The 23,952-nt window shown below is 31.0% G+C and overlaps 2 protein-coding genes across 3 annotated transcripts in view; one reads left to right on the top strand and one right to left on the bottom strand.

Annotated features, from left to right (window-relative positions):
• Positions 1–4,187: 4,187 nt before the first annotated feature.
• LOC111684308 (ATP synthase subunit d, mitochondrial) lies at positions 4,188–4,938 on the bottom strand. Of its 2 annotated transcripts, none has more exons than XM_046955144.1 (2): positions 4,785–4,938; positions 4,188–4,713 (listed from the first exon to the last, which is right to left on the bottom strand). In XM_046955144.1, the coding sequence occupies exons 1-2, from the start codon at positions 4,880–4,882 to the stop codon at positions 4,254–4,256; spliced, it is 558 nt and encodes a 185-aa protein (XP_046811100.1). In that variant the 5' UTR covers positions 4,883–4,938; the 3' UTR covers positions 4,188–4,253. The 2 variants fall into 2 exon arrangements, with proteins under 2 accessions (XP_046811100.1, XP_023302216.2); XM_023446448.2 differs by having other exon boundaries at positions 4,188–4,716.
• A 5,080-nt stretch (positions 4,939–10,018) lies between these two features.
• The window catches only part of LOC111687535 (semaphorin-2A), a 165,919-nt gene continuing 151,985 nt past the window's right edge, over positions 10,019–23,952 (top strand). The window contains exon 1 of the mRNA XM_046954613.1: positions 10,019–10,085. The gene's annotated coding sequence lies outside the window, so the exon portion shown is untranslated. The remainder of the gene's footprint in view (positions 10,086–23,952) is intronic.

The raw sequence follows: 23,952 nt of genomic DNA on the forward strand, positions 1-23,952 counted from the left end.
CTCTGTTATATGATCTGAAGACTTGTTCAGTTAGTTAGTATAGTTAGTTAGTTAGTTAGTTAGTTAGTTAGTTAGTTAGTTAGTTAGTTAGTTAGTTAGTTAGTTAGTTAGTTAGTTAGTTAGTTAGTTAGTTGGTTAGTTAGTTAGTTATTTAGTTAGTTAGTTAGAAAAACAAAAAATGCTTACAGATGTTTTCCGTATAAACAATTATTGCTAGCGCGCAATTCAATAAAAAGTGCAAATAAAACCAATTAAATGCTTTAAATAATACAAAACGTGTACAAAAATTGAATTTTCCTTAAATTTTTATCAACAGCTCAATTTTCCTCAACATTTTGCAAGTATTCACTCAAATGCATAGCTTAAACACAAATTTTCCAATAATTTTAAATATTTTACACAAAAATTAAATTAAAAAAAAAAATTCTCCCAACAGAAAAATAAAAAATTTACATAATTATACCATCCAACTGATATACATATTCAGTACATATTTTTTTGCGAAAATTTGTTTTATATTCTTATGGATTCATATGTAGGAGGCAAGGGTGTTGCTGAACTTTGTTTTTTTTTTAACAGAAAGTGTGTATGTGAATTTTAACCGAATTTTGTGTAATTTTTGTTGCCTTTTTTATTTGGAACAACAAGAGAGAAAAAAGTAGAAATTAGTAAAAGTTTTCAATGTTCATCCATATAAACATATATGTATGTATCCTACATATGAATACAAAACAGTTTTATGGGAAGAATATTCAAAGCAATAGTGTAAATGATATGAAAAGTACAAAAGGATTGTTTCATGTTCTATTTTAATTCAGGATAGGATATGACTTTTAAAATTTTTTAAATTATTTATCCTTTTTCATGTAGAATTATATGCAAAGGTATGTACGATATTATTATAGTCACTCTGTATACGAAACTGTAAAATCTAACTACATACATATGTATATTCATACACATATGAATATATCCACTACTTAAACATTTGTATGTATATTTTTCTACATCCTTTTGTTCTTTTTATTGCGCTTTTTTCTTGTACATTATTTTATTTTGTTGGTATTTTATTGAAAATTTATTGTAGAAAAAAAACCGTTGTTTTGAACTTAAGCTTAAAGGCAACTAATCTGCATATTTTCACTATATATTTTAGGGCAGATAATATTCTATAAATGAATATGTTTCGATATCTTTTTCTCGTTTGATTTGTAGGTTTCTGTGTAAATGTTGTATGTTTGTTTGGTTTTTTTTCTCGCCTACATATGTATATATATATGTAGTTATGTATGTATATACGATTACATAAGTACTTAAATATAACACTTAATATAAAGTACAAATATGAGTTTACACATACATAAATAAACGTATATACATAAGTATATATTTACATATGAATGTAAATAAGTAATTTTGTGTAAGTAGTTGGGGACTTACACATAGCTCTTAACTTACATACTAATGTTCTGATTGATATCAAACATCAGTTTAAGGGAGATTGAGGTTCACTTCCTCAATATCCCTTTTTAGCAAATATATTTGCTCTCTTAATACCGATTATCCCCTAGTATTTTGATATTCACTTCTGAAAATCATGTAAAGATTTCTTAGAAACATTTAAGCACTTATTTATAACAATTTATCAAAGGTTTATAAGACAATTTTTTAAACCAATTTTGTTCTATAAACCTTTGATAAATTGTTATGAATAAGGCAGTAAAACTTTAAATATTTCTTAGAAACATTAACTAATGAGTTTTGTCCAAACGTTTATAATTTTAACCCATAATGTTTGTTGGGTTATATAATTATGTATTCGAAAATGTGAATGTTTACAAAATATACAAAACCACCATATTTAAAATGTAGGTTAACATTACCTAGGTTTTTTTAATTCCTTTTACTTTTGCATTTCTTTTTTTTCTTTCAACATTTATGTTTTTATTTTTAGTGTTTCTCATTTGCTTTTTTAATTTACTGATAAACTTACGATAAAAATAAAATTTATATATTTAACTGGTAAAAACAAGAGTATGTTTATAATAGTACCAAATTAATTTAACAATCGAAAGTGTTAAAATTTTTTTCGCAAAATTTATCTTACGAACTTTAAATGTAAATAATTTCAAAATTACATGAAGTACATATGTAAGAATCAAATTTTATCATATATAATATTTATGTTCGTAATTTAAAGAAATAGATATCTAAAGAGTAAAATAACTAATAGGTAGCTTTAACAAAGGGGTAAATTGACATGTATTTTAAATCAGCACCTACGGACCAACATTAATATTTTTTTCACCAAAGGTGTGGAAGTGGCCTCCGGTAGGTTAGTGGTTAGTGTTCTAGTCTGGTAGATCGAAGGTGGTAGGTTCGATTCCCACCTGACGCAATGCTTAAGGAGTGCACAACAGGCCCGACAGAAGCCTAGGTGTATTTCTTCGAATTTGATGTATATATGTGCATCTTCCTTTCAAACTAACTAACTGATACACTGATGCACTTATAGATGCATAGAGGAATTAATTATTTATTATTGATTAAACAATATATTAAAAAATACTATTTCAAACCTCAAAATTAATTGAAATAATGTCTAGTTAACACGAATCTATAATGAAATTTATAATTTATATATTTATAGTCGTATATTTAGTATAGTCATAGTCATAGTCATAGTCAAAACTACAATCGAAACTGTAGTGGAGCTATATACCAGCCGTAGTCTTGTCTGTAGCTGAGACCGGTGTCGAGTCTGTAGTCCAGCCTAGGAAAGAGTCATTAGTCGACACAGCAAGTGGAAGCTATATTCAAATTTGCAGCAGTAGGGTAGAAGGGGGATGATGCGCCATAGGGGCACATCTGTCAATGCAAATAACTTGAAAACCGAGTAATCGTATTAGAGTGTCAATAATAGTGAACAATAAGACATAATAAAATGTTCGATAATATAATTTAAAGCCCGAAAAAAATGAAACTAAACCCCAGAACAGCCCGTGGGGCACATGCGCCAAATATATGTAATGCTTGTGATGTAGAACAAAATTTGTTTAAAATATAGAAAAAATCAGTAATAATTTGTTTTATTTTTTTGTTAAGTTTTGTGAAATAAACAATGAATATCTGATTTATTATACATTGTTTAATCAATTAAGGTATAAAACAGCAAAATAAGTTTTTATTTTTGCAATTTTTTCTCTTATTTTACTAATGACAAATCTGCCCCATCCCCTTGGCGCATTTACCCCATGGATGGGGCGGTATCGCCGTTTTTGGTCAGTGCGGAAAAGTTAAAAAAACTATGTACATGAGGATGACTTAAGAAAAATTGAAAGGAATAAAACTAAAGCCAACATACGTTGTTTCATTTCTTAGGCGAGACGAGGCTGTATGTATATATAAGTAAGTCATTTAGTTAGTTAGTTAGTTAGTTAGTTAGTTAGTTAGTTAGTTAGTTAGTTAGTTAGTTAGTTAGTTAACGTAATTATGAGCCCAAAAGCCCTATTCCTATTGTTTACGGTTGTATTGGGGCTGGACAAAATTATAAACCAATTTGAACCAATAAATGCGCCAAATTTCATTAAATAATCTTGAAAAAGGCGATCACAGCTTAACATGGACACACAGACAGATGGAAAGACGGATGGAAGGACAGACGGACATAGCTAAATCGACTCAGAAAGTAATTCTGAAAATGGCTCACATAGGGATAATAATTTACCCATTATCGTTTACAAATAAATACTTAAATTAATACTTACAAAAGTCAAAAAGTTGTTTTATTTTACGCACCAACAAATGGCTTACATAGGATACGTACCCGGGGGGATACTCTGTATTTGAATTCAAAAGAAAAAGTTTTCAAAGTTTTCTTTCGAATCAAGTTGCACAGTAACACCCTGGGCTTCTTGTCATTCACGACAGCATTTCCTTTTTAATTAATTGTGCGTCAAGTAATGATGCAGAAAACTATTTCTTTTATATATATTTTTTTAACTGTTAAAATCACACGATCAATTAAAAAGGACAAAACTCGAAAAGAAGAATCTGATAAGTAAGTCTTTAAAAGAGTACTTAATAATAAAGCAGACGAAAACCATTAAAAAGTAAGTGGTTATGTAAGTACACATTTTAACCGTTTTTAGGATATTTTATAGCGTAGAAAACTTCAGGCGAAATAATTAGCTTATATAAAAATATATGTATTTAGCATCAATATCAACAACTAACGATCAACCTAGATTATTTTATATTTCTGGATTTTCTTTTGATTTATCACCACCATCTTTTACATTCAACTTCATAGCTTCCTGAAGTTGCTCTTCTGCGTTATGAGGCCAGAATAGAGCTTTACCTTGTCCCGGTATAAATTTTGCAATATCTTCACGTTCCTCAATAAATTGTTCTAGTGTCATATTTTCATATCGTAAAGCCTTAATACGTCTCATTTCATCTTCATATATTCTTATACGATTTATTGAGTCCTCAATAAATTTGTTTACCTCTTCCTGAACATGAGCCGTTAATTTCTTTAACTCCACATAGTATTTGGCATGATCCAGGACTTTGTGTCGCGAAGAGAAAACATGTTTAAGTTCTTCGTATTTAATTTGAAATTGTTCTACCATTTTGATTTTACCTTCTTGAACGTTATTGCGATAGTATTCCCAATCAATAGTGGGTAACTTGTCGGGATATTGATTAACTCTACTGTGTGTGTGTATAAAAGGGCACTATTTAGTTAGATGTGCTTATGTTAACTATCATGTATACTTTACTTGTTATATTCTAACGTTTTTGCGCGAAATGCTTCGAACTGTTTCATTTGATTTGGTGGCACACGCTTTAGTAATTCTGCCATAGTTTTCGTGGCCATAAAAAATATATATTTTTTTTTTGTTTTTCTGTTTTAATAAAATATATCTTTTTTTTAAATTGTCAAAATTAATTAAGTTTTTTTATTAATACACATTAAGAAAATATAAAATCTGTATATTTCAGATCATATACAGAACAGTAAGAGTCCTTGAATTTTGTCGGATCCACTTTAGTATCAATGTGATTATTTAAAACTAAAAGTAGACGGACTAGCATTAGGGGGCGTGGCACCTCCCATATAAATTAAATACAAAAAATCGATTTCGTTGGAAACTTTTACAGTTAGAATCTTAAAATTTTGCATAAATAACTTTAGCATTCATTTAAACATTTTGGGTAATAAATTGGCGGACTACCCATGAGGGGAGCGGCACCTCTTATATTAATTAAACTCAAAAATTCGTTTATCTGGTAAAATATTAAAACTAAATTCATCAAATTTTGCACTAAGAACATAAATATTCATATAAAGAAGAAAGGACGGACTTTCACCTGATGGAAGTTGGAGCCTCAATATAAATTAAAATATAAAAATTTGTATATCTGAGAAACTTGAAGAACTTTAACATACATCTAAACATTTGGAGTATAATGGGCGAACTTCCATTTGGGTCTTGGGGGCGTAGCACCACATATGGGCAATTCCATGAAAAGCTAAACCACGACTGAAAAAATAAAACCCCTATAACTTCTGTAATTTTGAAAATAATTACATTTGGTATATGATCTTTTGTAGCACCAAAGACAAAGACTGTTAAACATTTTTAAAATCGGTCTATTTTTTTACCTCGCCGCCATACAAACGGACCCGAAAATATCATTCTTTTAATTATAGTACTATCCCTTCCTAAAAGATCTAAGATCTTTATAAGCCGAAACATTTATGCCGATTGGACCTCATCCTAGTTCCATTCAAAGTTTATTTTAAGAAAAACACTTAAACGTCCGTAATTCACCTCTAATCACTAGTATTATGATAAAATTTATTAGAAATAAGTTTTATATGAATTAAAATCACAGCTTAGAATTTTACGAGGATTGGTTTATATATGACCCAAATCGCCATATAACTCCAGTTTTTAATTTTTATTTATAAATTGTGCAGTCGGCCATGTCCGACTGCACTTTTCTACTCCTTTTGAAGTGTGTGTATGTATTTCCAAAATATATATTTTATAACCTAAAAAAACAGGAGAAAAATCTGTCACATACAATGTGTCACATACGATATTTAAAAATGTTCATTAAAAAATTATATTTTTTTATACCCTACATCACTATGGTGGGGAGGATATTATGCGTTTGTGCTGATGTTTGTAGCACCCAAAAATATAGGTTCTAGACCCTTAAAGTATACCAATCGGCTCAGAATCACATTTTGAGTCGATTTAGCTACGTCCGTCTGTCCGTCCGTCTGTCCGTCCGTCTGCATGTCTGTCTGTCTGTGTGTCCATGTAAACCTTGTGCTCATGCTACAGGTCACAATTTTAAAGTTAATTTGATGAAATTTGGAACTCTTTTCTTAGTTCAAGGACGAACGCTATTTAAAATGGTTGAAATCGGTCCATTATTTCGCCTAGCCCCCATACAACCGTACCCCCCAAATCGGGCCTCTACGTTCATAATTACATTAATTGTTCTATTATGTCAACAAAAATCTGCAAAACTTAGTTCTATAAGTGACACTTCTAATTTTTATGGTGATCGGGCCTCATTTGACTCTAGCCCCCATACAAACTCCCCTTCAGAAAATGTGTTGTTGGTCAAAATTCACTTATAATTTCTAATAAAACAATTAAAATCTACATAAATAACTTTGAGGTGGTCGTAAATTCCTCTACCAAAATTAAAAAGGATACGCCCATATTTACCGTTACTCCCTTATGAGCCCTCTTGTAGAAAATCTCTTTTTTTTCAAAAATAAGTAAAAATCTTCTACAATACGGTTAAAGAAGAAACAATTATCCACTTTTTTAACATACTGACTGGTGTAGGGTATCATATAGTCGGTAATGTCCGACTACACATTTATACATGTTTTTATTAAAAAATTATGGATTGCTAATAAAAAATATGTTCCATAGTGAAAGAAATTAAAACAAATAAGACACACCTACTGAATTTGCAGATTTTCGTAAAAATGTATATGTACTTTTAAAGCACTTCCGTTTTTTGTCACGTATGATATCGTCATATTTTAATCTATATTTTGGAAAACAAGGTTCCGAATGGAATGATTCCTTTTCTAAATATAGTATTCTTTAAGTGGAACAAAATTGTTTTCCAAGTACTCCTAATTTTACAAAATCTATACCACTTTGAAGGCGTGCGAATGTCACATACAATCGTATGGAATTGCCCATATATGAATTAAATACAAAATTTCATATATCTTGTAAACTGTTAGATAAATCAAGATTTTCATCGATAGAGAGAAATTAGTAAACTTGCAATATTTTTGGGAATGGGATAGAAAAATAGTTCACGTAGCACCCTGCTGTATGAAGGTTAAGTGAATTAATGGACCGTTTTCAACAAAAAGGCCTAATTCCTGTACCAAAAAAAAAACACATTTGGTTCAAATAAAGAAAATATCTTTCCATCCGGATAGACGGACGCTTTGACTCAGAAAGTGATTTTGAGTTGATCGGTATACTTTAAGGTCGATTAAGATATGTTGGTCTGGCTGTACGTCTGTCCATCCGTCCGTCCGTCTGTCCCTCCATCCGTCTGTCTATCTGTCCATGTAAGCTTTGCAATCATACTACAGGTTGCAATTTTCAGGATAATTTAATGAAATTTAATTCATAACCTTCTATTGTCCAGGGAAAAAGCCTAACGAAAATGGTTAAGATCGGTCCATTATTTCATCTAGCTCTCATATATCTGAAGCTACAGGTGACAATTTTCGAGATAATTCTATTAAATTTGTCACATGATGTTCTATGGTATCTCGGAAAAAAAGCTGCAACACCGAGTTCTATACTAGCCTTGATGACCCTCATGAATTTTATAGTCCCTATAAAAAGCCCCCTTTAAAATTGGAATTATATCTCCACAATTCTACATAAAATGCTTTAAGTGTATCTGAGGCAAGGTTCAATTTAACTTAAATGTTTTATTTTGAACACAAACAGCACTTTATTTTTATAGGTTACTAGCATACCCTGGGTGCTTCGCTACCCTAACTATGTTCAATATCGTAAAAATATCAAAAAGTACCATCGGAAAAACGAAAAAGTACAAAGATCTCTCTCAATAAATTCTCATTTAATAAGGTCCGAGTGTTCCGGTTAACCATTATAAAGAATCCATTTGAAGAATAGAAAAGTACCAAATAGTTCCCACTTACAGAATATTTTTCAGTCAATACCAAGTATGTTAAAATTAATGTTCCTTTACTCGAATTTGGTCCTATATAGGCCTTAGTACTCAAATTCCAAAATAATATACCAATAGCTTATTTTGTGTGAGTAAATAAACTACTTTTTGAAATTTTATAAAAGTTGGCTCAATGAATTTGAATAAAATTAAATTTCCCGTTTTTTCCCTTTTTGGTACTTTTTTACCCAGTGAAATAACAAAAAATTTATTACAATAAATATTGCAGAGTTAGTCCGTAATTTAATATGAATAATTCAATATACCGAAAAAGTTTTCCTAATGTGCTAAAAAAAAAGTACCACAAATACAGTTTTCTTCCTTTTACACCCAAAAAGGACTGAATTTTTAAAAAGTACGAAACAGGTGTCTCATAATTTTGAGAGATGTATCCAAAGTATTTAGAAAAATTTGATTATGTTAATTAGTTTAAAAGTTATAAAGGGCTAAAAAAGGTACCAAATCACCTTTGTTATACATTTTTACCCCTTAAAAGTACGAATTTCAAAAAAGTACAAGACACCTATCTGCTCATTTTAAGAGTAGATACAGGTGCATTTGAAATTGTTCTTGTATCAATAATATTATGTAAGATAATTAAGAAAACCTGTTTTACCCGTTTTCCCCCATTTTACCCGTAAATGTGCAAATTTCAAAAAATCCCTCCTTAGTGGATCTACATAACTAAAAACACATCTACTGTCAAAATTTCATGATTCTAGATTCAGCCGTTTGGGCTGTGCGATGATGAATCAGTCAGTCGGTAACGCTACTCCTTTATAAATATAGATTATATGGTCGACCTCGTCTGACCACTATTTGGTTACTTGTTTAAAAATATAAGTTTGTGTTTTTAAGAATAGCCAGAGATTAAAATAAAAAGTTTTATTAAATATGTTTCTTTTTTTTAATTTCCAAAAAAAAACCTTTTTGTCCATACAAAATATTTGTTTTGTCATTTTATTCATGTACATACACATACACTTTCATACCTCTAGGGGTAAATAGGAATTTTGACACATGTATGCCGATACCATAGAATCAGCAACAGAAATATTATTTTTCAAAACAAAATAGCAAAAATATAAAACAACCCTTTGTGTAAACAAATTTCTAAAACACAGAAAAAGAAACACAAATAAATAGAGAATTAAATCAGAACAATATTGAAACATGCGCAGTGAGCATAAAAACACAATTGTCAAAATTTGACATTTCACCAAAGAGGGGTTGAAGATTTTTTAGCAAATATACAAACATACAAACCCTTAAGAATTTTATAACTGCATTTTGACATTTGCTGATTTTTTGCTCTTTTATTAAATGACATTTGATTACTCTCTGATAATTTCTAGCTCTCTGTGTATACTTTGGAATTGAAACAAACGCCAATTGAAAACTGTCAAAAATTTCTTAACTCGTATAGTTTATGTAAAAAATAAATAAAATTTGTATTTAAATTAATATTAAATAATTACATAAATCTGTCGTGAAAAAATACAATTAAAATGGATCAAGTGTTAATGGTAAAGCGATAAAATATAGAAAAACGATTTGGCAAATCGTTAAAGTGAAGTGAAAATTACATTAAATATCTCACATATAGATTGTGTTTGTATTGTTTTTATTTGTTTGACGGGATTTCTTTTTTTTTTCGTCAACTACTTATTTCCCCAGAGAGAGCCAATCCCTTTTGATAAAAAAAATGTTTATTTATTTATTATGTGATTTTGTGATTTTCTAAATAAATATTTGTGTTTTGATATATTACGAAGTTATTAACCAAATAAATAATAAATCCAAAATATAATTACATTTTTGTAAGTATTTTCTTTTTGATAAATTAATTCACATTTTAGTTTTTTATTTTCTTTTAACAAACCAAGTAAAAGTTTAAGGGCATGTTTGTGTTATTTAAACAGTTGCCTAATGTAAAAACTTAAAATAAAATTTGATATTAAATGAAAGTCCTTATTAAATTATAAATATCTTTTTTTTGTATAAATCGAATTTATTAAAAATCATCTTTGTTCATTAATTGATTTGTTAAAAGTCAGCAAATAATATTGTATATGGAACGTAATGAGAAAAACCTGCAACATTGACCTGTCAAAAAATATGCAAACTGTCAAAATTTGTTGTTGTACAATGTTTTTGTACCTTTTCTTTGCTGCTGAATCTTGTGTGTATTTATTGTGTATTATTGTTAGCAAAAATTTGGTAGTCGTTGGATACGTAACGAATTTTTATACCCTCTCTACCACCATCAGTAGTAATAGAGGTTATATAGGTATAAGTTTTTCATTCCGTGTGTAACACCAAGTAATATTCATTTGTGAGACCCAAAAAAAAAGTATATATATTCTGGGTCCTTGTGAAATTTTTTGTCAATTTAGGCATATCCGTCTGTCTGTCTGTCTGTCTGGTTAAAACAAGCTCACATCAAAACTAAGCTTAAGAAATAGACTAAATACACTAGAAATATTGACTGTTGTCCTAAGCAATTTTGTATTGAAAATTAGCAAAATCACTACACAATATAAAAAGTTATGAGTAAAAATTTCAGACTACCTCGAAAAAAATACGTTTTATAATTCTTCAGGAAGATTTTCAAAAAATAGTCGATTTAGCTAGGTCCGACATTCTGTCTGTCCGTCCGTGTAAACCATGTAATCAAACTATAGGTAGCAATTTTGGAGATAATTCAATTAAATTTGGCACATAATCTCCTATTGTACCGTAGAGAAAGCCTATTGAAAACAGTTGCAATCGGTCCATTATTTCACTTAGCTGCCATACAACTAAACACGCCGAATAGGGCTTTTAAGTTCATAATTATGTTTAATATTCTCATATCTCGACAAAAAGCTTCAGAACCAAGTTCTATCCTTGATGACCCTCATGAACTTTATAATTATAGGGCCTCATTTGACCCTATAAAAATCTCCCTACAAAATGTAATATTTTAATGCATTGTATAATAATGAATAGAAATCATAATACAAACGCAGACTTGTGTCGGTCCACAATCGGTCAAAGCTCCCATATAAGTTGCACTTCTGAAAATCCCTTATACGTGCATATTTTGATAAAAAAGCTATCGAGATAAAATTTGACACAAAAATGTTTTGCATATATATCAATCACTCTACAAACTTTTTTCCGAATTAATTTAGTTATCGTGATAAAATTCGATGATTTCCGAAATAGAGCCTTTAATGTCAATATACATATGGGCAATTCCATTCAATTGTATGTGACATTCGCACGCCTTCAGAGTAGTATAGATTTTGTAAAATTAGCAGTAAGTACTTGGAAAACAATTTTGTCAATCTGCTCTTTTTAAAGAATACTATATTTGCAAAAGGAATCATCCCATTGGGAACCTTGCTTTCCAAAATATGGATTAAAATATGACGATATCATACGCGACAAAAAACGAAAGTGTTTTTAAAGTATAAGTAAATATTTACGAAAATCTGCGAATTCTGTAGGAGTATTTTTTTTTTTAATTTCTTGCTGATTTCAAAAATACCAAATCTTGAATTAAATTTTGAATTATCTTCAAAAAATGCAGAAGTTATCTTCAAAAATGCAGAAGTTATAAAAAAAACTAAACTATATTTGTTATTTAAATAACGGGGGGAAAGAGGTGATACCAGTACTTTTAGTCTGACGGGACTACATAAAAACGCTGGATAATTAAATGTATATATGGAGTCAAACCAAAAAAGCATATATACGGTACCGCTATAATCGATTTTTTATTGTACCGATTAATATATATGTAGTCTCGTGGTACACGGAATGGCTGTGACTTAAAATCAAATGCGTGGGAAGCTAATATTGTTTAAAAAACTGATGGGCGTTAAAGTTCATAAGTTTGTATAAGTTCAGAGATATCCTCAGAGGACTGACTGTGGGAATAAGGGTTAGAAATGAGTTTGAGTCAAGTATATAAAATACAGGATAGATGAAGGGATATGTCAACGTCAGATATTTTTATACCGACCATCATTTCAGTAGTCTTAGAGACCCACTGCGATAAGTTGAGCATACACTTAACCATGAAGGATAATAGCCAAAAAAAATCAAATAGAGCGCAGTAACGACCTTGCACCACGTCCATCCTTCTACTCCGCTACTCCATTCGTCAAATCCATCAATTACTCCATTTTCTCTATAGAATGCAAGTAGACATCAGAAAACTCCACCTCGTGTACCCAATATTTTCATTATATTTTCAAATCGGACATTTTATTAATACACAGTCATGCTCTGTAATTCGTACCGATAACAGAAATGTATCATGGAAATCATATTCAACGTGTATCAGCCTTTTAACCAAGCAACCCTCTTCCCGCGATTTGGGTTTTAACCACAGTCACTACGTGGATCCCGGAACCTCAACCAACTGACCAGCCAGACATAGTCCTGTGGGCAACTGGTCACCCGTAGTATGTGGTGCTCTGGTCTAACCTCTGGCAATCTATGCTAGGACTAAGCCAAGCAGTAGACTGTATGCAATTTTTCAGTCCCGGCCAGACTGGAGGTATTGGCCACCTCTTTATACCCCGGGATTGCAATAACACCAAGGCTAAGGTTTCGCCATGGTAACATGCCCCCGGGGGGAGATGGGAGTATAGTGATTTTGTCATTTCGTTTATAACACATCGAAATACAAATGTGTATATATTCTGGGTCCTTATTAAATTCTGAGACGATCCAGCCATGTCTGTCCGAACGGAGAGAGCTAAAACATAAGGTTTAAAATGGGCAATGGCCTCCCGAAAAACAGCTTTAACAGCCAAAACTGTTTTAGAAATGCGAGTATAGCAATGAAATTCGACATAAATAAGTTTTATATGATCCAAATTCTCTCTACCAACTTTTATGAGCATCGATCCATAATTGACCTTTTTCCTCATATATGGTCCCTTAGAAAAATTACTTTAATGCCCATTTCTGGCATTAAAATACGAGTTTAGCGCTGAAATTCGACATAAGTTTCTTACGAGAAAAAATCTACTATATACCGAATTTTAGGAGGATCGGTCCATTATAAACCCAAGCATTTCACTTACTGCATACGATTTGATTGTGGGTATATAAGATTCGGTATAGTCGAATATAACACTCTTACTGGTTCCTTATTTGAGAGTCGTTGGAATAAGAAGTGTACCAGGTTAAATGGCGATGAATGAAATATATCTTATACAACTGATACCATTGAGTTTTTCTTTCATCAGGATTTATCACAGTGTATTCTTGGACGACATCATCTCTAGATGATGTCGTCGATCTAAAACCAATTGGCTCAGAATCACATTTTGAATATATATTTTGAAATGGTTTATTATTCGAATGATTGAAATCGGTCCATTATTTCGCCCTAGCCCTTATACATCCATACTCCCCGAATAGGGCCTTTGGGCTCAATGAGTTCATGATAAATTTAGAGGTACCGCAAGTACTTTCTTCCATGGTAATTCTTATATTTCTATGTAAGTTTTCCACTCTTAATCATTCAATTATATACCAAGCACTTATGAGAATGGAAATAAAAACTTCTCTTTTGACCATTTTTCTACAATACATCTATGGGACGCTGCTTTTAACCTTTAACCTTTTAACCACTCGAACGTTTACATAAAGTAACTTATTGGTGAAAGTAGATTATCCTTAATATACCTTTTTGCATAAACATTTTGCAGTTTAAGAAATCAGCACCTAGAAATCATATATACATATATATAGAGTCAGATGTTTTTAGTTGCTTATATTACCTTTCAACTCTTAATTATAGTTTTTATTTCTGGTATGAAAAACACGTCTTATAACAAAAAAAAAAAACTAAACTATATTTGCATAACTTATAGAAATTTTTGGACGTGTTTTGAAAATTTGTTTCCCCAATTCTACGTTATATTATTCAATATTTCTTAACATTAAGCTGCTGTTTTATAATATTCTTTACGTATATTTTTTCGCAAACTTAATCCTTTTTATTCGCTTGAACATTTTTCTGCTAACACAACTAATGAAATGTTTAACAACTACTTAAGTGTTAAACAAATCCCAATGACCCATAATATTAGATATAAAATACTCTAACACTATGAATTTTATATATATACATACATATGTACATGTGTAAGGTGGCAAGGGGACAATAATGGCTAGAAAGTTTGTATAACTAACTATGTACTTACTATAACTATAACCGTTATATAAACATGATCATACAACACTTATGGCAAAGAAACAGAAGCTAACGAACACACATGCACACACATTGTAGGGGGAGTGTTAAGACATTTTCGTCTTTTATTGCTCTTGAACTCACTTGTATGCGTACATATAATAAGCACTATTGAAAAAAATCGAACAAAGTGACGTTTTTTTTTCAATATATTGAATGACTTATTTTGCTAGAAGTCAGTTTTTGAATGGAAATTGTTTTGTAATGGGTTTAAAATTTCGAACCGTTTTTTTTTCGAAATTTATTACGTATTTCGAATTAACACAAAAATCTTTACTGGTACTTTTAAGTGAATCTTCTCTGATGAGCTTGGTCTCATTGGGTCGCTTAATATCTGTCCTGTTTTCATTCATAATTGTATATATTCTATACGATCGCAAATAGTATTGTTTCAAAAAAAAAGCCAAAATCGGAAATAAAAACCATAAAACTTGCATTTAAAGAAATGCAAATTTCATTCGAGAATTTCCGACAATGTTATAACCTAAATAGATGTTTATCAATAGGTCTGGAATGATACTTAAATTACTTAATTTTTTTTAATATTTATATTTGTATATAATTATGTTTACCAAACTAATTCTTTTTATCATAAAAATCGCAGTAGTTCAAAGAATCTGTTTCTCTTGGTAAAAAGAGCAGGCTATTCGCTTAGCACCCCTGAGTCCGGTTATTATTGTAAGCATACCACAGATTTCAACTTATACTTAAATCGACTTGTGCGTTTTTCAGTTTCTATTTAGGGGGAAAAACAAATATACACGCCCGGTACAAAATTGACACCAAAGTGTTTATAATTTTTTTAATAACAGTTGTTAAAGCATTTAAATATGTTGTGTTGACAGCAATTCGTTGTCGAAATCTTATTTTATACACATCCATTGTCTTAATGGTATAAATGTTGTAAACTAACAACAACCAGTTTGTAAATACTTTGACAACGAATGTTATTGAAAAATGTTAAACATTTTGGTTTCATTTTGGTATCAGTACTGTATATTTTTCCCCTCTTGATTGAAACCAAAGTGATTATAATTTTTCAGTAACAACCGTTGTCAAAGTATATACAATATATAAATACAATTTGGTAAAAGGACTCTTTATATGCGTTGAGATTTTCAAAATTTTGTTAAAGTAATAAACATTTAAAATTTTAGACTTCCAAAGGCTAAACAGGAACCAAAAAGTCCAAAACCAAAAAAAAGCCTGCCTTTTCGAAACGAGACAATAAAAGTCTAACCTGGCATGAACTGTCGCGTAAATTTTGAGGCGCCAACCACTAGTATGTTAGTTAGTTATTTAGTTAGTGAGTTAGTTAATTGGTTAGTTAGTTAGTTGGTTAGTTAGTTAGTTAGTTAGTTAGTTAGTTAGTTAGTTAGTTAGTTAGTTAGTTAGTCAGTTAGTTAGTTAGTTAGTTAGTTAGTTAGTTAGTTAGTTAGTTAGTTAGTTAGTTAGTTAGTTAGTTAGGTAGTTAGTTAGTTAGTTAGTTAGTTAGTTAGTTAGTTAGTTATTGATATCGGGTGACTGCTGGTAGGATAGTAGTCCAGTCTGGTAGACTGGAGGTGGTTGCTTAATTTTCGACTGAGACACTGAGCAAGGAGCGCATACGATCTATTGAGATGTAAGTTTATTTCTTTGGATTTCACTTACATACATTCTCCTTCAAACTAACAATCTAACCCATTACAATAACAGATACTTCTTGTTGTCCCTTTAGAACATTGAATACGATTGTTGTTGCAGTTTGGTGAAAGCTTGTCTTACTGTATTATAAAGTTATCATTCCTGAAAGAATGAAGTTGTAGTGCTCTTTAAACATGAGGAATGTTATCTGTAGTTCTTACTTTATTATACTGATTTCTCTCACTTTAAATCGTTTCAAATTATAATCCTTTATAATTCTCCAGAGCTTAGTGTAGGGTATTTTAACGCCAAATACGCATCTAGTTTTTAGTTCGAATATCTTTCGCTTTGTTTCTATTTGTTCTCTATTGACTATTTTAAAATTCAATGATTTTATTCTGTTTTATTGCCTGTAGCATATTTTAGTAAGTTTTTAAGTTCGCTTTTTATTCTCTAGTTGCTTCAGTATTTGAGTATCACCGAAAAAAGAAAATACAAGCTGAGAAATTTTTCTGATGGAAATTTTTCCATAAAATAAATTACATTAAAATTCCGGACCATTATTCGTTTCACTTAAAAATGTTTTTTTTGTTCCACACCATATAAATAAAATCATTCGACTACAACTTGTACAAGTATTTGCAATGTTTTATTCAATATTGAATTTGTGATTGGTACAGGAATTTTAGCAAAAGTATGTTCCGGCGGTTTAAAAGGACTGTATTTTTAAAAGAGTTTGTTTTAATGTCTTACTTAATCGATGTCATTAATTTTATATTTAAAGGATATTTTTGTATATAATTATATTCTACAAAGATTAATCGACTTCCTCCTATTTAATTAATTCTGAAATCACTATCACGAACTGCAGGGTTCTATTTAACTTTTCTATACATTGGTGGTTTTGTGTGTTTGTGTGTGTAACATGATTGTTGCTTAGTTTTGTTTATATGAAACATGCTATACTTTAACTAAACACACCAACATACATACATGTATGTTTGTTAATTCCTTTAGCTCAATGTTATAAAATATCCTCGGAGGCAATTAGTTTATTTGTACAATTTCATTTTGTTTAGGCTTTCGGAATTTTAATGTTGTACTGTTGCTGTCTGTATTGATGTGTTTTTTTTTTTTCTTAATTTTTAGCTTTCATTCCTACTCCTGCTCCATATTATTTTTATTTATTTTATTTTAGAAAGTTTAAATTTACTGTTTATTGGTCAGATAATGTTTATTTAAAAGTTTCTTCAAGAATTTGTTTGGTTACAGAAGTATGGTTTGGAAAACAAAATAAAATATTTTGAAGTTTGAATTCGTTTTCTTTGAATTTAATTGTGGGTGGAAAACTTAAATACTAGTTTAAGTTAATTTAATTGAAGAAACATAAAATTTACAATCTCACGGTATATTATCCCCAAATATTTGTTATAAATGTTCAATAGGGAAAATGATCCAAATACGTAAAACTGTAAAAGAACAAGTAAGAGTGTTACATTCGGGTTTAAAATTATGTCTTAATTTAACGATTCCCGAACGAATTTTTAAACTAATGCATATATTAGTATTATATAGAATTTTTCATTTAAGCTGAAGCCATGCTTTTTGTCTGTCACCTGAGAATCTTGTATTCCCCAAGGACACAAACACGATACAAGAAAGTTTTCTTAAAAAAAAAATACTTACTTTTACAAAATGTAAAAACGGTAATATTAAGGTAAAAGTACTTGGCCTAAATAACCCAATAACGTAAGCAATTGTTAATCTGTTCGCAAGGCATGTGTCGTCATCACCCTGCAATCTTGAGCAAAAGACTACAACGGATTTGAATACATAGGCGTCCGTGGTGGAAAATGCGTCAAGTGTATAGGACAGAGACAGAGAGCTCTAATAATATCTTAGTTATTAAATACAGGTGATGATTACGATTCTGAATCCTCAGATTAAAATAACAATACCATTATAGAATATCCCAAACAGGATAATTTAAAACAAATGGTACAGGAATTGAGTATATATCAAATGTCAAGACAGATATTCCGAAAGTTAACATGAAGCAAATAAAGAAGCTATCCAAAGCAAAAAGCAAAAACATGATGATGATCCCTGCAATGCTGGATTTAAAGGATTGGGCGCTCAAATGAAGCCTCAATGCGACAGACAAAATCCCAATAGACCAATAGAGGAACTTAGATGATCTGGTCAGCAATAATATAGTAAAACAAACAATTGCTTCAAATGGCATTAAATGCAACATCAGCATGATAGTGATGTCCTCCTTCAGCCTTAAGTACTTGTTGGAAAGTATCCTCTACCTGGGATGTCGCTAAGAAATATCCACCGATATCCGGCAATATTTTTATTCCATTTTTCTGGCAAAATGTGTTTATACGACAAAGAAACGAATCTGATCAATATCGGATATCCCAATGCTTCCCAGAGATCGCAGTGTGAATCTTTTGAAACAATTGGTAGTCGGATGAGGTAAGGTATAACTTATAAGACGCGTGTCGCAACACTTACCAACCACTTCTGTCTGACAGAACGTTGTCATGATTCCCGGGGCATGTTTCCCCAAGATGAAGGACCTTCATCTTGTTGTATTGCAATCCTTGAATAGAGAGGTGATACAAGGTTTGTCAGTTTACTTCTCAGACTTTCCTTGGAATGATTTGATGACATGAGGTTGAACCAGAGAACGACATAATTTGGTACCACGGGTTGTCCGCAGGACTATATCCTTACTGGTCGGTAAGTTGAGGTTCCTTCGGGATCCATGTAGTAGCTATGATTTAAACCCAAATTTGCGAGAAGTGTAAGTGGTGGTTAAAATACTGATGCACAGAGGATTGACTATGGGACTAAGCATTGGAAACAAGTTAGTTTTTAATGTATATGATACAGGATGAGTATCTGGATCTAATTTGTACGTAAGCCTAGACCAACTATGTCGTATGTCAGATGAATGAGAAGTGTGCAGAGTCGAATGGTCATGGATAAAAGGTTCTTATACATGTGATATCATAAAATTGTCCTTCCTTGTCCAGGTATGTTCAGAGAAAACTCTTTTTACACCAGATTTACCACAGTGAGCTTTCTGTGAGTAAGAACAATGGATGGATTCGTACTTCGATCTTTATGTTAAGTCTCTTGGTGCTGTTGCTGACTCAACAGTGACCATACCATCTGCGTATTTGTAAACAACTGTGATGGTTTTGCCTCTCGGAAGTTAAGCAACTTAAGCAATGATCAGTGATTAAATAGCTCAAAGTGCACGTACACTAGATTGGAAATTCCATATACGTAAATTGCCTCCGACGTGTAAGAGGATAGGTGGTGAGTCATTACAGAGGATCACTTACAGTAGTTGAACAAGATCACCATGAAATAGACCAACACGGCACTCGACATGAATTATACATATTTCGATTGCATTAAACTAATCAGTTATATCCGTTACAGGTCCCTTGTACTAGTCTGATCATCGATTGTTTTTTTAATTCCCTTAATTAATCGGTGCAAAACGCCCACTATCTATTCCGCCCATTTTTGTTTATATTACTGAAAATGTAATAAAGTTGTAAAAAAGTCCGTACGTCTATTTTTATATAAAGTACGCTTTATGACACCGAAGTGTTTAGAATAGATGTTCATAGATGTTCATAGATGTTCAAATTTAAAATGTTGTGATGAAACTCTTTAAGTTTTATATGTTATTTTTTATACAATATTATAATAAGCCGAATTTGATGTCAATAACATGTGTCACTTTACGGAAATATTAAAGTACTGTGTTCAAATATATTTTCGAAATTTTTTTTTTAATATAAACAACAAAACTGAAAGAACACCACTTTACTTCACAATGCACTGAAATTTTTCAATTTTCTTTTTTTTTTTGCCCAACATACTCATAATGACTTTAAAATGACTTTACAATTTGTAAATAAAAAATCGAAATATTTTTATGAGATTTTTCAGTTTTGTTTTATTATTATTGGAATCATTTCGTTTAGTTAGTAGTCATGGTAGACATACATACTTCAATGTTTATGTCCTTTTTTGTTAAACAAAATAAGAAATGAAAAATGATTTTTCATTTTCAACGCTGCAGCGTTTCGTTTTTCTATTTTGTTAATAATTGGTAAAATGTCATGTTGTTTAAGGTGGTTGGTTGGTTGGAGAGAGGACACGCTAAAAACACATGTCTCGTAAATTGTGGCTAGACAGATTGACAAAAAGTGGAAGAAGAAAAAGTAAAGCACAACAAAAAAAAAAAACAAAATCGGCAGTACATCTGTCAGTTTGTGACATTCTAGTGATGAATGTCCCTTAACAGGGAAGTTCAAATTACATCAACTTTTGCCCTTGTATTTGCAATAATTCTTGTTGGCCTTTTTGAACATTTCGAAAAATTGATTGGTTGTTTTTACATACAAAAACACATACACAGGCACAGACACTTGTTTTCCTCAAGTTATTAATGATCCTTTAAATGCTATGATGGTTTGGAAAACAAGATTTTTTTGTTTTCCCAAAAAAAATTTTTTAAATTAAATAAATGGCCGTTAATTATTTTTTTATTACATTTTTTACATTGTACCTTAAAAAATATATATGTAAAAGGGGAAAAGTTATGATTGGCGGTATGAGATAAAATTTATTCGTTTATCAAATGATGTTATTCCTTTATAACACATATATCCAATTCACAATCAATGTCGTATCGTTGTATCGTTGTAGCATCCTATAAACACACAACAAGTATGAATTTATAGTCGGACATTGCCGACCATATGATACCCTACACCAGTCAGTATGTTAAAATTTTGAATTTTTTTTAAATAAAGCATTTAATTTGTTTTATTTTGGAATATTTTTACTTATTGTTGACAAAAAAGAGATATTTTCTACAAGAGGGCTCATAGGGGAGAAGGGGTTAATATGGGCCTATCCTTATAAATTTTGGTAGATGAATTTACGTCTACTACAAAGTCATTTATGTAGATTTTAATCGTTTTATAAGAAATTATAAGTTAATTTTGACCATCAAGTCATTTTCTGAAGGGGAGTCTGTATGGGGCTAGGGTCAAATAAGGCCGGATCACAATAAAAATTAGTATTGTCAATTATTGTTCTATAAAACTAATTTTTGCTGATTTTCGTTGACATTATAAAACATTTAACGTATTTATGAGCCTAAAGGCCCGATTCGAGGGTTACGGTTGTATGGGGGCTAGGAGAAATAATGGACCAATTTCAACCATTTTCAATAGCGATCGTCCTTGAACCAAAAAAAGAGTATGTGCCAAATTTCATCAAATTATCTTGAAAATTGCGACCTGTAGCGTGCGCACAAAGTTTACATGGACACACAGGCAGACAGACGGACGGACGGACGGAAAGACGGACATAGCTAAATCGACTCAGAAAGTGATTCTGAGGCGATTGGTATACTTTAAGGTGGGTCTAGGACCAATATTTTTGGGTGTTACAAACTTCAGCACAAACGCATAATACCCTCCCCACTATAGTGGTGTAGGGTATAATTATGGACCGATTCTCATAAAACTCGGTGGAGAGATTTGTGTTCATAAAAAAACTTACTTATGACGAATTTTAGCGCTATACTCGTACATTGTAGCCAGTAAGCGTGGAAGTAATTGTTTTTGGGTGACCTTATACAGGAGGTAGGAGTAGATATCTTCATAAAATTAAGTAAATTGTTTATTGCTCGTAAGAAACTTACTTATATAGAATTTCAGCGTTAAACTCGTCACTTATGGACCAATCCTCATAACACTTGTTAAAAATAATTTAGCTCATATAAGACTTATTTATGTATTTGTGTGAAAATCTCAACTGTCTATTTCTTTCCGTTCGGTTTCTATTGTGCTTACAACAGATAGACAGAAAGATAGACTGACAGACGGACAGACATGGCTAGATCATCTTATAATTTAATAAGACCCAAAAATATGTATACTTTTGTGGGTCAATGATCAATATTGATGTGTTATAAACGAAATGATAAAATCAATATACTCCCATATTTTTGATGGTGGGTATAAAACATACGGCATACCACGATACAATCATAAAACACCGATATTCAATTGATCAATAGAAATATTAATACTGGACAAAAAAATAAAATGTAAATATATTATGAATACTATTTATGCAAATTATGTTCAAATAATGTGTAAATTTAAGTAAAATTTCGAAGGGTGCTTTTTCAAATGAGGCCCTGAGTCAAATGAGGACCTGAAATTAAAGAGTTCTTGGGGGGTCATCAAGGCTTGTATAGAACTTGGTTTTGCTGCTTTTTGTAGAGATATGAGTATATTAAACATAATTATGAACTTAAAAGCCCTGTTCGGCGGGTCCAGTTGTATGGGCGGCTCAAGTTGTATGAAATAATGGACCGATGTTAACTATTTTCAATAGGCTACGTCCACGGTACCATAGAAGATCATGTACCAAATTGCATTGAATTATCTTCAAATTTGCGACCTGTAGTTTGATTACAAGGTTTACATGAATGGACAGACGGACGGACTCAGCTAAATCGACTGAGAAAATGATTCTGAGCCGATTGGTATACTAAAGTGGTGTAGGGTATAAAAACTTTTTAATATTATACATGCTTGATACGAAATTGACATCTAAGTGTTTATAATTTTTCAACAACATCCATTGTCGAAGTATGTATGCATAGTTGTCAAATCAACAACAAAACGAAAAACAAGTATGAATGTAAAGTTGGGCATAGCCATATAATACCCCATACATACCCACTTTAGTAGAAGAATATATTGGGTTTGTGCTCTTTAAACTATACCGGCTTAGAATCATTTTCTGGTCGATTTAGCTATGTACGTCCGTCTGTCTGTTGTTGGGTGCTCGGCGAAATAATGGTTCGTTTTAAACCATTTTCACAGCAGACGGACATAGCTAACTCGACTCCGGTTGGTATAGTTTAAGGTGGGTGTAAGATTAATATATTTAGAAGTGGAAAACATCAAGACAAACGCAAAATACCTTCCCCACTATAGTGGTGTAGGGTATAAAAATTACGATACCAAATCATAAAGCAGAGAAAGCGATGGTTTAAGGAAAAAAGTGATGTGTTGTCAAAGTGAAAACACTATGTTGTCAAACAGAATGTTGCGTTGTCGAAATCGCAATATTTTATTGCCAAAATGACACAGAAAGTATTCTAAGTGACAATAAAGCGTTGTTAACAAACACGATAAGATCACTTTTGATAACGGATTGTATCAATTTCAGTACTTCTCTATCGGAGGTTTCCTCTATTTAATTGTTAATAAACTTTAAGAGCAGGTCTATTATAGATGTTTATAATATTTTGTGCATTTTTAAGATTCAAGACTTTGTCGTAAGAAAATTTAAAAAAGAAAATATACAAAATAACAAGAATAAAATGTAAAAAATGTCAACAATAACAATATGCTTATATTTACTTTATTTTATATGTCATTGTTATGTCTTCGTATTTTCTTGTATATATTTTTTAACATTTTTATCTCTTACATTTTTTGGTTTTTATTTGTTGTTGCTGTTTTTTGTTTTTTTTTTTTTTTGGCTGTAACTGTTGTAAAGTACAACTGTCAAATGTCAAACTGTCATCAGTCCAGATAGTACGTGTTTATCTTATTTTATATAAATTTTATTTGTTTTTCGTTTTCTTCTTCTATATAAGACCTTTTCTGTATGAGTAAATAAACTGCAGTGACAAGTATGTTTTGTTATAAAAAAAAAAGAAAATTTGCATTTAA

The sequence above is a fragment of the Lucilia cuprina genome, chromosome 6, assembly GCF_022045245.1.
Source record: "Lucilia cuprina isolate Lc7/37 chromosome 6, ASM2204524v1, whole genome shotgun sequence".
Taxonomy (NCBI): domain Eukaryota; kingdom Metazoa; phylum Arthropoda; class Insecta; order Diptera; family Calliphoridae; genus Lucilia; species Lucilia cuprina.

Bases quoted from the DNA above. Each gene is read 5' to 3' on its own strand.
- LOC111684308 (XM_023446448.2), bottom strand. From the start codon at position 4,882: ATGGCCACGAAAACTATGGCAGAATTACTAAAGCGTGTGCCACCAAAT. The intron at 4,717-4,784 runs GTAAAGTATACA...ACACACACACAG, and splicing joins AAAACGTTAGAATATAACAA to TAGAGTTAATCAATATCCCG.